The sequence below is a fragment of the Solea solea genome, chromosome 13 (genome assembly GCF_958295425.1).
Source record: "Solea solea chromosome 13, fSolSol10.1, whole genome shotgun sequence".
NCBI classification, from domain to species: domain Eukaryota; kingdom Metazoa; phylum Chordata; class Actinopteri; order Pleuronectiformes; family Soleidae; genus Solea; species Solea solea.
Window position 1 is genome coordinate 26,512,576 of NC_081146.1, and position 17,131 is coordinate 26,529,706.

At 42.0% G+C, this 17,131-nt stretch overlaps 1 protein-coding gene across 1 annotated transcript in view; it reads right to left on the reverse strand.

Annotated features, from left to right (window-relative positions):
- Window positions 1–17,131, reverse strand: part of thsd7ab (thrombospondin, type I, domain containing 7Ab) — a 109,466-nt gene that overhangs the window by 63,378 nt on the left and 28,957 nt on the right. The window contains exons 2-3 of the mRNA XM_058647844.1: window positions 6,680–7,514; window positions 656–904 (exon numbers count right to left, since the gene is read on the reverse strand). Coding sequence (XP_058503827.1) covers window positions 656–904; window positions 6,680–7,514 — 1,084 coding nt within the window. The remainder of the gene's footprint in view (window positions 1–655; window positions 905–6,679; window positions 7,515–17,131) is intronic.

Sequence of the window (17,131 nt, forward strand, 5' to 3'; positions counted from 1 at the left end):
TAATGTGCGCCACCTGTGGTGAATGCATATAAATATATTAAAATGGCTGACATTATTTGTTTGTTTGTTTAAGTCACATGACCTGGTTTAAACTCGTCAGCGCAGCGCCTGTTAGCGATGCTATCTTTGTTAAACTTTAGCTCGGAATTATTTAACGCAACCATTTTAAGTTTTTAAAAGTGACGACAACAAAATCTAGAGTATCTAGCTACACTTTTCCCTTAACGGCATTCTATAAACGTCAGAGCCGGGAGGCTACACAGAGAACGCCGGAGATGCTAGCAGTAGCAGAATCGTTAGCGTTCCTACAGATCTGCTGGGGATTATTTACCACATTACATTTTATGTTTTTAAAAGTGATAGTAAGAAGCTACACATCTACCTTCAGCTCTTCATAGGTGTGCTGCACGAGAATACTGTGGATTTTAGCTTTGCTAAACATTAGCTTACAAATCTGTGATTTTAAAAGGGACACAAAGAAAAACAGATTTTAGCCTCTTAGTAAAAGACTTGCCGAATAAAATCTATGTCAGTTTAAGTCTACGATATCTTAAGAACATGTTTTAGATGAGTCTTTTAACAAAGTGGCTAAATTGTATTTCCAGGTCTGAAGCTGGTTCAGGGAGGTGGAGTACGCGGTGCAGGAGGAACTCACGTGGTGCAGGGTGGAACACCGTCCACCTGAACCTCACACGGCCCCGACTCCTCCAGTGGTGGACACTCGTCTCCGTCCCCCACAGGAAACTGGAGCGCCTGTCTGCTCCGTGTACGATTTCCAACGGGGGCCTCGGCGTCCACGCAAGTCTTGGAGCAGGGGCCCCACTCGCCCCACTCGGTCACCTGACAGTCCTTTGGGAGGACGCAGGACTGGATGGTCAGCGGCAGGTCCCTCGGTATGCAGAGACTGTGGACGGATGAAGAGGCGGAGTCAAGACGATGACAGGGTTATGAGGTTGATCCAAACAGCTGTAACAACACACTGTCCCAAAAAAGCAAAAAACACATCTGATATGTGACGCCGAGGGAAGGACAAGTTAAAAGACAAGAAAATAAAAATAAATAAAACCCCAAATGGAACAAAATTAAAGACACGTAAAAATAAAATGTGAGACCTGGACCAATCATGCAATCATATCTGCAGTGCACAAAAATGACAGCTGTCACATCAGTGTTTAGGAAACAAAGGAAGCTAAAAATGTTTAATATAGAAGTGGTTATTTTGAGTGTGGTCACAAAGGAAAAGAAACTCAATCAATGACAGAAATGCAATGAAATGTCTCTATTTCAGTGCTTTAATAAGGGTATTATTATTTAAATGGACTTTCACTGCGTCGCCAAATAATTATGTGATTTTATAACTGGAAAAATCACACATTCACACTTTCGTCCCATTAACCTTTTAAAAACTTTGGATTAGTGTACTTAATTTGGACTTTTTATATATTTTTCTGTTGTTTTTTCTCAAAGAAATCAGATTGTATTGTTGAATTTCATCAATAAAGTTGCTAATATTACTAATAAAGTATGACGCAAGTACCGATCGTGCACCGACAGTGTGTGTTTTCACATTTTAGAGCAGAAAATGTAAAAGAATAACATCCTTTCTGACATGTAAGGGCCACCGTAGTTCACTGACATCAGTCCTCCACACTCTCACCATTAGAGGTCACTAATTTGTACAAATTGGACCTTTAAATGTGTGAGATTGGACAATGTGGTTGTAACGGAGCGAGTGTAAATGGAGACATCACGGAGACGAGGGCCTGTGAGCGAGCGCGACTGTTTTCCTGCGGCGTTAACCGCTCACAGAGCATATTTATGGTAAACAGTGAGGCGGCTCATTACAGCGAGGTTAAATCTTCCAGTTACCTCTCACTGTTAATGTGCCGCGATGCCTTCGAGCCACAGTTTATTATGTTTGAGTGTCACAGCAGCAGATCTACGACTCTGTAAGTGCTTTTTAAAGCCTCACTTTAAAGTGTCCGCCCTTGAGTGCTGACACACTTTGTCATTAGCGGCTGAAAAAGGACTTTATTAAGACTCAGAAGAAATGGGACTTTTGTGTCCTTCAGTCGTAAAAGTTTTTCTTAGGCACAAACATGTGTCAAACTCAAGGCCCCGGGGCCACATCCGGCACGATCTGACCAATCAGAGGCCGGCAGGCTGCTGACGTCACATTTTAGCATCTGCTCAGCTAAACCTCGTCAGAGCAGGAACTAAAAACACACCAGGTACCAGATTCTGTCACTGATGGAGAAGCAACAAAACTGTGCCGAGCCGAGCTGGACCTGTGTGGAAGAACACGTCCGGATCAGACTCGTAGGTAAAATCAGTCAAAAGGTCAGGTCAGACCAGTGGTGGCCCGTCCATAGAGGACGCTATGGACCACCACTCTCACATGAAGAAGAAGATAGGAATCATATAAAATCGTTTATAAAAACATGGAAAGTCTGCGACGGCCGAGAGTAAAAACATTAACTTCTCTCACACGTTTACAGCGAGTGACGCTCACTGACGTATTTCCAGTTTTCGGGTGCAGACGTCTGCTCAGAGTGAGACACGCCCACAGACACGCCCACAGACACACCCTCACAGTGAAAACTCTCGGGCACAGAATCTTACGCTCAAAGACCTCCCACAGCCGAGAGGACATGACTTCAGTTGTGCTAACGTTATCGGCGCTTCCTTTCCTTCCTTCTCTTCCTTTCCTTCCTTCTCTTCCTTTCTCTCGCTGCCAAATCAGCCGTTTCATAGAAGAAAAGCTTGGGCTTATAGAACTGTCTTATTTTTAAGACTTTATTTGAAATCCTTTGTTCAGATTGACCTCAGTGACACAAAGCGACCACACGAGGCAGCAGAGGACCAGCAGCTCCTGTGTCCCCCGTGAGCTAAAATCACTGATTTTCTCTCTGGACTTTGGTGTGGGAGAGTGAGTGATTTACAAACTTCAGTTTACAGTCAGAAATGACCGTCTAACAGTGAGAGAGAGACGTGAACACATTCTTAAAATATCATGGATTAAAGCAGATTAACACTCTGTGCTGTGCCAATCTCAGCTGACATAGGGCGAGAGGCGGAGTCACAGCCTGGACAGATCGCCAGTCAGTAGATTTTTTCCGAGAGGAGTTACGATGATGACAAGAAAATCCAGATTTCCTTGTGTTCCCACTGGCAGACATGAGTGTCTCTGTGCAGAGGGGGCGTGGTTAGTGCTGTCAGTCAAAAAACAGGTGTCACGACGTGTCCCTGAGTAAGTGAACACATGAATCTTCTGACTGAGTGTCCTCTTTGTGTTCATCAGAAACGAGTTCCGTCTCAAAGTCTCGACCGCTTTCCTCCGATCTTTCCCCCCCGAGGCAAAGCAGCTGACGAGCTATTAGTGCTAATTACAGCTGGGCTTCATTTAGAAACCTCTCATTTAGGCGTCGCCGGCAAACTTCACCTCCAACAACTCAGAATCTACAAATGCATGAGCTGCATTCATTCATTCATTTATTTATTTATTCATTCCCTCTCTTCTCTTCTCTCACTCCAGTGTCTGGAATTAAAAAAAGAAGAAAAAAACACCTCTGCAGTCTTTGAAGTGACACAGTGAAAAAACCTCACTTTCATTTTCTGCCAAACTCGGACTCATTTTTACACCTGAGGAAAAACAATGAGGTAAAATGTGAGCGCGCGCGACGGTCACTGTCTCACACTCACTGTCTCACACTCACTGTCTCACTCTCACAAGACAACGACCTATTTTCACTGAGTCGCTGCTTGTTTGTTGTAGCTTCTTTTAAAGAGGTTTTTCTCAAAGAGGGAGTCATTATTTCTTCATCTCACTCACGCAGACAGAATGGGGACACAATCATTTTCTGTTTGAAAAAAAGAAATAAAATAAGTTAGATAACGTCAGAGGAGGAGGAAGAAAAAAGAGCTGAAGCGTTTGAAAGTGGAAACACTGAAGTGATAATCCAACACAAATGTTACACTGATGGTTGTCGTATGTAAACTACATTCAGAATTAATCTTGACCTGTCCCCGGATTAGAACCAGCAACCCTGCAGTTAAAAGCCCAGTATGACATTATTTCATTATACGACACTCTCTGACCAATCAGTGGCTGTCAGTGTGTTGAGGTCACATGTTAGAACCTCGTCAGAGCAGGAAGTAAAAAAACTAAACACATACCAGGTGGTCATTTCTCAGAGGGAAGCGTGTTTCTGTTTGGGACACTTTTCATGAAAGTGGCTCAGAAACCTGATAATGACGAGTCATGAGGACGTGGACCCACAGATGCAGATGCTCATCAAAGGAAATTAGAAATGAAGTCAGCAAGATGTTCAGGGAGCGGGAGCGGGGGCAGGGGCTGGGGCTGGTGCAGGAGCTGGGGCTGGGGCAGGGGCAGGAACAGGAGCTGAGATTCCACAGTATAATCGCTTCCCGGAAAAGTGGCAAAAACAAGTGTGAATATTTGAGGTGATGAGGGTTAATATTGATGCTGCTGTGGGCGAGTGAGCTGTTTCCACGCTTCCTTTGAAATCTGTGATCCCTGTTACTGCCGAGCACAGCATTAATGAATGGATGAGATCATAAATGATCACGTGTTAGAGAGCAGTGGCATTCATGTTGTCACCGGAGCACCACATGAACGCTTAGGTGACAACATGAATGACTCTTTGCTGGAGAAATCAGCAATTTTTTAAAGCATGGGTCTCAAACCCACGGCCTGTGGACCTCATGTGGCCCGCCAATCAATTTCACATGGTCCTCCACTTAATAAAAAATGTCAGATTTTTATTTACAAATTCATTTTGCATCATAAATACTCAGCGCTCAGTGAATCCTGTTTTAAAGGGAAACTCCACCCAATGCCTGATTTTGAAAAAAATGCCATGATGTGGGCTGAGAGATATCGAGTTGAAACGACGGAGATCTCCAGTATTTTAGTTGTCTGAGTGTGAACCAGTCTGGACTACTGGAGCATTCCATTTGTAGGCGGAACTTGGACATTTCCGGGCTCAAAAAGGAATTCTAAGATGACTGTCTTAGACTTTTTTTTAACCGTAAACATGTTGCTACGCAGTTTGCTGTTGTTATAAACTCGTATTGCTAACAATGTACATGTTTTTTTTTTTTTAATTGTTGATAATATGTTTATTGTGCTGGTGATTTCATGCATCCATTCACTCGGCCACTGTGCTTTCATGGCGTCACCACACTGACAAAGCTCAGTTCACTGCAGCTTTTAAAAGTTTGCAGAACCTTTTTAAACTTGGGCGTCTAAATCACACATTTTGTCTCGTTATTTCAGGTGAACGCCACTCTTTTATTTTCTCCGTCGCGGCTCCAGCTTTAAAATTCACGAGCGGCTCGACAAACATTTAACAGATGACAACTTGAGTGACACTTTCTCATGTAACATATTATTTCACGTCTATTCCAAACCCCAGGGCAGGGGGAAAAAGGAAAAAGAAAAGCAACACAGAGCCGTTTTTAACTGAAGCTAAGATTGATCTGATGTCGTGAAATGATTTGCTTTTTTCCCACTTCTGTCTCCGGAGCGAGACTTCAAATAAGCGTGTGGTGGCTGCGCTTCAGCGCTCCGACAGCTCGACTGTGACAACGACACAGACGATAAACATCCTCTGCGACGCGTCACCTCTGACACAAACTCTGATGAGGACAAATTTGGCTTCATGTTAAACCGAAACAAGGACAAGTTCACCTAAACACACAAAGTTACACAGAAACATTTAAAACAGAGAGAAAGACGGATAATTAGAGGAGAAGAAACTCAGTGAAACAATGAAAATGAGTAAAAAAAAAAACCCTATTCTAATAAATCATGATTAGTTGTATAAAACACATGGAATTAAGGACAAATTCATGCAAAATATGCAAAAATATGACATTAAACTTAGATAATTATAATAGTAATCAGTCCATCGCCTCTAACTGAGGCCTGTGGAGAAAAATAACCTTTTAATCAGTGTTATTAGTGTTAATTTGGATTTTTCTTGGCAAAATACGACAAGTAAAATAGTTTATACCAAGTAAAACAAAGGAAACTATGAAAATGGAGTAAATAATAACACTTGAAGGCTATGTAAGCTCAGTTTGAGGCCTCTAATAAAGAGATAGTTATCTTTAAAAAAGAGTTTATAAATATAATTGGGTTGAAATCAGTAAATTAAATTCATCCAAACATCAGAACAATGCAGAAATAAGATGACAGGAGATAATATGAGAAAGTTGTGTGTTTTTTGGTAAAAGGGTAGAAATACAGATAATTAAACGAATAGTCGGTAAAACAAAGACTCATGAAAACACTTTAACTTTACATACAGCACCTGTGTTTAAGGCCTGTAACAAAAACAGAATTATCTTTAAACGATGAGTTTTTACATGGATATATTTCATGTCTATGCAAGAAAACATGTTGACTTTAGTTGATGAGAAATGAGAAAGCGTATCAGTCAATGGCTACAAATAGAGATAAATACGATATTAAACAGAGAAGACCTCCCCTCTGTTTTAGGCCTGCAAAGACAACGTAAACGTCTTTAAAGGAAGGATCTCATGTCCAATCGTGTCCTTGCAGGAACATTAAAGATATACAGTAAAATATTGCTGCAGAAAAAACCCATTAACTTTAATGTCACATTACCATAAAAAGAAAATTGCCACTCACTTGCGAGTGACTGCACTGCCGTTCCTGTGCATGCAGACCACGTCCCGGCTCTGGTAGCCCACCTGGATGTCCCAGAACGGACTCTCCTGCCGGTTCAGGCGGTTCCTGGTCCGTTTCTTCTGGATCAGCTCCCTGGTTTCTGGATCTTTGACTCCAGATCTGTCCCTGAGACCCTGACCTTTACCTTTCCTGCGCTTGGCTTGTCGTGCTGTCCGAGTCTGTGGGAGAGAACAGGGGCTCCAGGGTCCCACCCTGAGACTGTACATGCCCTCTGGACCAGCGCAGAGCCCCGCTTTACAGGACTGGAACTCAGTAAGGTTTGGGCAGGTGGCGCCTCCAAAAACCGGAGGAACCAGAACACTGCGGACCCTGTTCCTGAGGCCTGTTCCACACGTTTTGGAGCATGACGTCCACGGCGAATACTCAGAAACCACACAATCCTGAGGACACGGGATCAAACACGCCTGCTCCAGACGAGGCTTTGGCTCAAAGTATTCACAGATGGTGTCATCTGCTGGGGAACTGTCCGCCTTGAGCATGCAGCCCACCTCCCGGGTCTGAATGCCCTCATCACCTCCGCTGCATGAGAGGAGGCGCAAGGCCCCAAAGGTCCTCGCCGACACCGGCACACACTCGTTCCAGGCACCGAGACTCCAGCCGTAAAGTTCCTTGTGCCAGTCGCACACGTGGAAACAGTTCCTCTGGTTGGACGGACGCTGGCTTTGGTCGCAGTTGGTGTGAAGCGTCGTCCAGCCGTCCACATGGGCGCACCACACTGCCCGGCTCTGGCTGCCGCCCGGGCCGCACTCACTGCCCATGCACCTCCCCCAAGAACCTGGCAGACAAATGAACACACGAATGAGGTCTGAGAGGCAACTCCAGCACAGACACAGGTCTAATGTAAGGAACCACAACCTTCTGCTTAGCGACACAGTTCAGACACACAAACGATTGTCAGGCTCAGTCACATCATTTACATGAATCATTTTAGTTCATTTGTTCATCGTCTACAGCTTTATCCTCCATATGAGGGTCAAAGGTCAGTCTCACATTCACACCTAAATGTGTGTCTGAAAGTCAGGAGTTGAAAAAAAACAAACCAGGTTAGAAAAATATAAAGAAAATGTTCAAATGTACAAACAAACGTAAAACTTTTCCGGACGTGATGGAAACATTATTTTGTTTTTCGTTTCACATTCAGCATCTGAATGAGTGAACTGAGGAGACGCTTCCTTCTGTTGTGTTAAAAATAAACATGAAATAGAGACAGAGACGGGATGCCAGGACTCGTCTGGGGAAAACTGAGTGTGTTTCACTCTCTGGATCTTCTGAGTGAAGTGAGCTGGAGCTGAAGATGAGGTCCGAAAAACTCTACTGATGATATCATGAGCTAAAATGGATTGATACAGTTGTTTAGATCAGTGGTTTTAAGTGTTGCCACGGGGAGATATTAGGAATATCAAGGAGAAGTTTGAACTGTGGAGGAAGAGGAGGAGGAGGAGGAAGAACAAGAGGAAAAAGAAGAAGAAGAACAGTGATTTCCAGTGATTTTTGGGGTCTACAGACAGGTCATACCCAGCCAGCTTTTCATGTGGACCCCATAAGGTTTATATTCAGGCTGACAGTATCCCAAGTGTCAAGTCCCAAACCAAACTGTATCAAACCATACCGTATCAAACCAAACTGTACCAAACCGTACTGTACCAAACCAAACTGTATCAAACCATACCGTATCAAACCAAACTGTACCAAACCGTACTGTACCAAACCAAACTGTATCAAACCGTACTGTACCAAACCAAACTGTATCAAACCAAACTGTACTGTACTGTACCAAACTGTACTGTACCAAACCGAACTGTATCAAACCAAACTGTACTGTACTGTACCAAACTGTACTGTACTGTACCAAACTGTACTGTACCAAACCGAACTGTATCAAACCAAACTGTATCAAACCGAACTGTACTGTACCAAACTGTACTGTACCAAACTGAACTGTATCAAACCAAACTGTATCAAACCGTACAGTACCAAACCAAACTGTACCAAACCGAACTGTATCAAACCGAACTGTACTGTACCAAACCAAACTGTATCAAACCGAACTGTACTGTACCAAACCGTACTGTACCAAACCAAACTGTATCAAACCGAACTGTACTGTACCAAACCGAACTGTACCAAACTGAACTGTACCAAACCGAACTGTATCAAACCGAACTGTATCAAATCAAACTGTACTGTACCAAACCGAACAGTATCAAACCAAACTGTACCAAACCGTACTGCACCAAACCAAACTGTACCAAACCGAACTGTATCAAACCGAACTGTACCAAAGCAAACTGTACCAAGCCGAACTGAACCATGATGGAAACTCGGCTTAAGATGACGGTCATGTCAGAAACTACACAGCTTATTGTCATTTGTGTCGATACTGAGATAGTAGCAGCACAACATGAAAACAAGGTTCCTGTTGAATTTATCAGTCACTGTTTCATGAAGAAACAACTCAGTTACTTTGTGGTTTTATTGAAACAAAGAAAACACTGTTCACTGGATTTATTTACTCAATAACATCTCAGACTTCTGCTCAATATGTGCCACTGAAACCACAGCTCGTTAATGTCTTTAATGAAGATGTCATTCTTTACAAATGGTCCCACATATAAAGTTTTAAGGCTGCATTATAAAAACTAATTAGATACATACATTCTAAAAATATGTTCATGTCATTTAAAACATTTCAATAAAATGAAAGCTTCACTGAATTTGTGACATCTACTGGTGAACACAAACATGACGGGTTTTTCTTAACCTCTATTTGCGCAGGATCATTGGTTCTGGTCTTTGCGTAGCCTTCAGTTTGGTCTCAGTGCTGGTCTGGACGAGTACCAGGTTCACCCAGAACACAAAACACTTTCAAAACCTTCCAAGAAAACCCGGATGCTTTCATATCACAGACATGTGGATTCACACGGGGACTGATTTCATCACCGGAACAATAATATGGAAGGAAATCTGCGGTGGAATTTTTACTTAACAAATTATGGACATGGATGATTCGCACGGGATTAAGATCACAGATTATCCTCCACAGTTGTTACATATTACTACAGATGCACAGGTAATAATTTATAGCTGTGCAAACAGGACTCCAGTCCTGGTTTTGTTTTTTTGTTGAAACTTTACTGAGATTAAACAGGAACAAGGAAACTTTGTTGTTTTATTGATTTCTGTTCCCTCCTGTCACACATTGTTCCCATTAAATCTGCTTTTTCACACACTTTGCTCTCGTTGCCAACTGCTGTGTGTGCGTGTGTGCGTGTGTGTGTGTGTTTGTGTGCGTGTGTGTGTGTGTGTGTGTGTTGTGACCTAAAGTGCAGCATAATTACTTAATAGTTATCCAGAGTCTAAATTTGCTGAGTCATGTCTTTGAGATGAATTACAGTTAAGAACAAAGCAGAATGTCTCTGTTTATCTTTGGCATTTAACTCCTAATGTGTTTGTCTAATCGCTGCGTGCATATTATGGATTTCTGCTCCGACAGCACGAGGCTTTCTCAAATGCCATCATTGATCTCGCCCGATCGTTGCTACGGTAACTACAGGATGTTTGTTAATTATGGTCTGCCGGTCAATTCACAGCCGCCACTTCTTAAATGATCCGTAACCAAACAAATGTTTCTTTTCTTTCATGATGAGAATCAGTGACTTTATTAAGAGGGTAAATAAATAAAAACACCAAAGTTCACACGTATTTAAACAAACAAGATGAAAATAAATGCATGGGAAACAATCTACACACACACACACAGGGGTGTAGTCTAAGTCAGTGGTGTCTAAAGACTGGGTCGGGACCCACACATGGGGCATGGGATTATTTTGGGGTCCCCAAACAAATTTGCAGACTTTTCCCGACCTCCTAGTTTATATTTATGTGTATATATTTATAAATAACATGTATAAAGTCAACTTGTAATTCATTCATTATTAATGAATTAATTCTCACAGATTATTCTATTATTTTTTTATGTAGAAGCAACTTTAGAGCAGATGTGACTGATGTTGCTGGAACTCTCCTGAAAATGTTGTAATGTTAATGTTGTATTTTTCATCTCACGTCAAAACATTGGATTTTTCACATGGAGATGTGGATGTAAAACAGAAAAGTCTGAAGTGAAAGTGAAAATAAAAGAAATCCAACTGTAATAATGACGTGAAGCAGCGTTGAAACGCCTCCACGTGTTTGTATAAAACATTTGAAAAGAACTGAACACAAACAGAGTGAAATCCTCTGTGTTTAAAGCCTCTTATAAATGTGTATCTACATTTTTTTTCCTTCATCAAACCGTTTCTAAATCCCCAGTTGACAGTAATATCAGCCATGTGCACGCTGATAATCTCTTGTATTTTCAGGATTAAGCTCACGCTGGCTGGAAATCTGTGAATGAATACGACAGCGATGTAACAACAGCCAGGATTTATATACACGTGTGTGCGTGTGTGTGTGTGTGTGCGCGTGTGTGTGTGCGTGTGCGTGTACTTGTATTTACAGTGGACAGAATCCTCAGAGTTTCATGAACGCTGTGGTCAGAGCTGATGTTTTGCTTCCTGTGGATTTTCAGCATCTGTTACTCTGGGGTGGGGGGCGGGGCTTGATGATGTCGCTGTCACTTTATTAAGATAAATTCTCCAATCACATGGCGAGATCTCTCGCCCTAAGGTGCACCAGCATCGGGATTAGATTATCACCTCCCACAATACACCACCCTCTGCATCACGGCGAGGGAGCGAACACTGGGATTTAAAAATGAGCTGCAGGTACGTGTGCAGTAAATCACAACAACGACGGCTGGGAATTAGGAATGAATTTGACTCGCTGCAGAAACACAAGTTAATAACAGCAATAAAAGATAATCTGGACTCACACAACATACAAGAGGAGAGAATAATGAAATGTTACAATAACATTAAGCTCACATGGGAAAATGACACCAGCAGCGATTATGAAGCGTTCACTCAGGACTGATGTTGTTAGAGAAAACGCTGACACCAGCTGCTTTTTAACTATTTCATTACGTCTGTGTCACAACTCCACAAACACGCGCTTCATATCCGAGACACAGATTATAGTCTGGAATCACACGAGACAATAAAAGCCCAGACGTTTTATAATCCTGTGACAACGACCTGATTCCAGCCGAGTCACAAACAGACTCTTCAATTAGTCGCGGAGAATAAAGTTCCCAAAAAAAATAAAGGAAAAATAAGATAAAAGTCCGGGAGCTAAAAGCTCGGATCACAGAACAGGAAACATTGTTTTTTTGGCTCAACGTTGAAGCTAAAACCCGGGACTGAACCGTGTCACATTTGGTCTGATCGTGCACAAACACACTCACAGACAGTTTATTTATTTCCACAGTTTTGCTCATTATAAAAGTATTGAAAGTTTGATCATGTTTCGTCACGTCATCGTTTGGAATGGGAACATACTCATGTGATCATCTACCATCAGTGGGACTGAACCACGTTACATTTAAAGTGCTGCAAAGTCCATAATCTGGATCAGATCCAGATGAGACTTGGTTTGATGGTAGAGAGTCTGGTCCTGCACACACACACACACCAAACATCGTTCACATCCGATAAGGTTGAGGTGTGTGAGCTGGAAATCCAAGTTATTGTGACGTGAATATTCTGACCACAAATTGAAGGTAAAAAAAAAGACTGATATCACTGATGTGAGATCGGACCGCTGTCCTTCTCTGTTCTGTCTCTCTCTCTGTGTCTCTGTCTGTCTGTGTCTCTGTCTGTCTGTCTCTCTCTCTGTCTGTGTCTCTGTCTGTCTGTGTCTCTGTCTCTGGGGTTGAGGGGTCGCCTCAGCCCTGGACTGTGATTGCGCAGCAATATGGTGGTGGGAGTTTTACTGGACAGAGAAGACGTTTATCAGAGCCAAGGCTGCGCACACACGCACACACACACACACACACACACACACACACACACACACACACACACACACACAGATGCTGTTGCCACATCAACTCACTGCCTTCTGTCCCTTCTCTTCATGCCTGACTTCAGTTCATGTCACACTGACGTGTGTGTGTGTGTGTGCGTGTGTGTGCGTGTGTCTGTGTTGTAAACACAGAGGACGGAGGTGAAATATGTGAGAGCTTGAGGATTTTCAGGACTGAACCTTTAAAATCACAATCTGACACGTTTGCCATTCATTTAGTTTCCAAAATAAAACGTGTCACGGTGTTGTGTGTTGTCAGCAGATGCTTTAACCTTTTTATTGTCCCTTGATTTTAGTTTTTTGTAAATCTGATTCTATCTTTTAAAGATTAATTGCAACAAAAACCAGTTTAGAAAGCATTAAAAAGTGCATTCAACGAACCTCGCAAATTACATTACTTGTTGCGTACAAAAGTCAGCTGACCAAAGGCGTGTTGCCAATGCATGTAAGGAACTTTTATCACTTAACTAACACTTAGTGGTGATAGATTTTAGTCATAGTGTGTTTGGAAAACCACTCAACTTTTAAAATCCTTTTAACCCTTTAACGACGCATCACTCAGACCTTGTTATTTTAAACATAATTGACACTGTTCATTACATTATACATACACGGCTGATGCCAACGACAGTGAGGAGGATGGAGACGTGTTGATGCTGAGGGAGTCGCCATGGCCGCACCTCAGGAAATGACATCAGGGATCATTCTAACAGTTTACTGACGACACATCAAACACACAACTCTCCCTGATACTTCACTACAACAGTGGACATGGAAACGGGACTTTTTGAATCAGCTTCATGAAAGTGTTAAATGACATGAGAAACAAACAGATATGACCTTTGAACTTACAGATACTGTAAGTGTACAAATATGTCATGTGTTTAATGAAGTTGATGAGCGTTAGTTAGACATAATCTTTAATGGCATCGCAGTTTGCCGCTTTTGATGCGGAGGTTTGAGTGAAGTTATTGAATGTGCACAAGTGACACACACACAGACACACACACACACACACACACACACAGAGACACACACACATGGAGACAGACAGACACACGTAGACGTTTAGAACTATCAAGAGGATTCTGCAGAAAGAACCTTCACACACAGTCATTTATTCATGGTGGAGATGAAGGTCAGGTGAAGGTAGTCACTGATCCCCCGGGTTATTTCTTGATAATGACTTTTTCTTTTTTTTTCCAGGTGGGATGGTCCTCATACACACACACAGACACACACAGACACACACACCCAGCTCTGCACAGTAATGAGACGTTTCCCAGCATCATGGCGACTAAAGTGACAGCGTCACTGACGGCTCGTCCTCTGGGACGTCTTGTTAGGATGTTGAGCTATAATTGTACGACATGTACACGCACGCACACACGCACACACACACACAGCCACGTGACTTTGTGATGTGTTGTGATTTAAAGACGCAGCGATCTTTGGATGATGATGTCATAATTCTCTACTTTGAAAGAAAACTATTGGAAAATGATATTGTATGGAATTAGATTTGTGTCAGTCAAACAACACAAACAAAAATGAACCCCAAAAAATACACAAATTACAAATAAAATATTGATTTAATCGTTCAAATTGCCCATATTTAGTCGATGCCTATGAATAAAACAAGTCTTATTATTATTATTTAACTGTTGTTTTCAGTTGGTAATTAAAGCACGAGCGATTCTCAACTATTTCCTGTTTCTTCTGATTTTTTTTACACTAGTATTTGAAATATTTCACGTTCTCCGTTGAAAATGAATGAACTCTCGTCTGCCTTTGATCTGAACTGTGGGAGGAGCTATAAAGCAACAAAAGTAAACAGCGGTTGGGAATCGTTAATTCGGCCTTCCAACGATTTGTATTTATAAAGAACAGGAACTTTTGTCTGGAAGTTACATTTTGTTGGGAAATATTTAAACGTTTTCCTTTGAAGATGAATCTGCCTTTGATCTGAAATGTGGGAGGAGTTAGTGACTCAGGGAAACAATACGACAGAATTATTGATAAAGATGAACAAAGATTAGATTTAGTAACCAAAAAAGGACAAAAGCTGGAAGTATTTAACATTTCCAAATGAACTGCTCGTCTTTAGTCGATATCTGCTGACTCAGCATTTACAACCACTGCTTTCAGTTGGGAATTCTGAGTCAACGATTTCCTGTTTACTTTTTTTGGGGGAGGGGCAGGTTTGCTTTTTTTCAATCAAATTCAACAATGAATAATTAATAATTAAAAGGATTTTTTGTTTTTTTGAATTGCTGCTTTTGAAATATTTCACTTTTTCTGTCACTTTTTGAAAATGAATGAACTCTCATCTGCCTTTGATCTGAAATGATCTGGGAAGAATTAACTAATTAATTAATAAGAAAAACAAGTGTAAACGGGAAAACAATGGTTGGGAATAATGAACAGGTTAGATTTTTTGGAAGTACTGTGCATTTTTAGCTGCATTTTGTTGTGAAATGTCAATGAAGATGGTTAAATATTTTTAAAACATTTAAATATCACTCATCCTTAGTGAATACCTAGTGAAGACTCTTTAATTAGTTGGAAATTCTGACTGAGCGACTCCCGACTATTTCCCAACTAGTCTCTTTAAAACAAAAATCAGCTGCTCTGTCGTTTACCATTGAAAATGAATGGACGTCTCGTCTATCTTTGATCTGAACTGAACTTAGAAGAGTTAGCAATCGGTAAACAGTGGAAACGGGAAAACAATGGTTGGGAATGATTGATAAAGCAGTAAAACAAAGGGATTCATGGAACACAGAAGTCCATTTTTCCTCAGCATTTCCAGCTACATTGAGCAAACGCACAGAAAAACCTCTTCATTGTCTTCGCCTTCGCTCACGTCAAACTGCAGCGGTGACACATGATTGATCAGTGTTGTACAGACTGACAGCTGCGTCTCCCAGAGGACGCTCGGCCTCTCGCCTCCGCTCACACATGGAGGCGTGAGCGTCGCTCTCTCGCCTGTCAGCGTCGCTCTCGACTGATCGCAGTTGTGTGTTTATGATGCGGCTTCTCTGCATCTACGTCATGTTTAATTTAGTGGAGCATATAGAAGCCGTGGTTCTGACGCTCCTCTGTCTTACAGAATAGTGGAGTGGATTCTTCGCGGGGGATCCCACAGTTTCCGTGAAACGACACACTCTGAAATTCTGCGACTCTGAGAACAAAAAAGTGTCTGAATAATTCATTCCTGCTGCTGCTGCTGCTGCTGCTGCTGCTGCCAGAGAGAGCGGCAGCAGCAGCGGCGGCGGCGGCTTCGTCGTTGCAGGGAGATGAAAGACGCGTGGAGAACACAGCAGCCATGTTGGTGTCTGCTCCTCACAGAACGTGGTGAACATCTGTCAAACTGTGGAGGCAGAAGAGCGACGAGACGGAGCCGCTTTGATCCGGTTTGATCCGGTTTGCACCGGGCGATCCCAAAACCCGGCTCTGAACATTAGCGTTTAGCAGGAAGAGAAGTTTTAGTGCTCAAACACCTGGTGTCCACAGCTCAGGTGGAAAAAAATCACATCTTCAAGATTACGAAAGTACCGGCTCAGAAAAGTACAACAAACTAATGGCCACTGTGTGGCGCTAGAGAGAGGCCACCAAGAATCAGTTATGTCAGAGTAAAGCAAATGTAGAGTGAAATCTTCAAGTAAATGAAGCAACATTTGTTAGTGAAGAACGTTCTGTTGCCAGGAGGTGGCTTTAACATCAGTGCTGCCATCCCGGCGACTTTTTTTTCAACATTTAACCCGTTTTCAGGCGCTGCACACAGGAAGTGATTTGTTTTATGTCAAGACATGAATAGTGTTGAGATGACAATATAAAACTCCTAAATTGGAGGTATTTAAAGAAATGCGATTTTGGGGTGTTATATTTGGTTGATAATTCTGAAAAGGACATAAAAACGTCATCTTTTCTGTACATATCTTGCACTTCCCTTAATCCCTTTTCAGCCCACGCTGAATACAAAAACAAATGAAGTGGTGAACTAGGCTTCACCGAGCAGGATTCCCAGTCTATCCAGGCAGGAAGGTTTTCAGAAGAAAAGTAAAACATGATCACGATGTGATTTTTATCAGAATAAAAGGTCACTGCTGCTAAACGATGGACAAGTGTTTGCAGACTCGCGCTCGGCTGCTTTAGTGGACAGGACGGGTGTCATTGTGTCCGTATGTCAGTTACAGACGCGCGTGTGTCCACATACGTTCACTGTGAGCTGAAGCTGAAGAAGAGTTTGGCTCTAATTACTGTCTTTTATGATCAATTATTGCTGTCGTCTTAACCAGCAAAGCTTCTGTTTTTATAGCTTTATTTTAGCTTTTTCAAGTGACGTAATTATGAAAACAATGTGGTGGAAACACAACAATATATGGATATATATATATATATATATATATATATATATATGTGTAT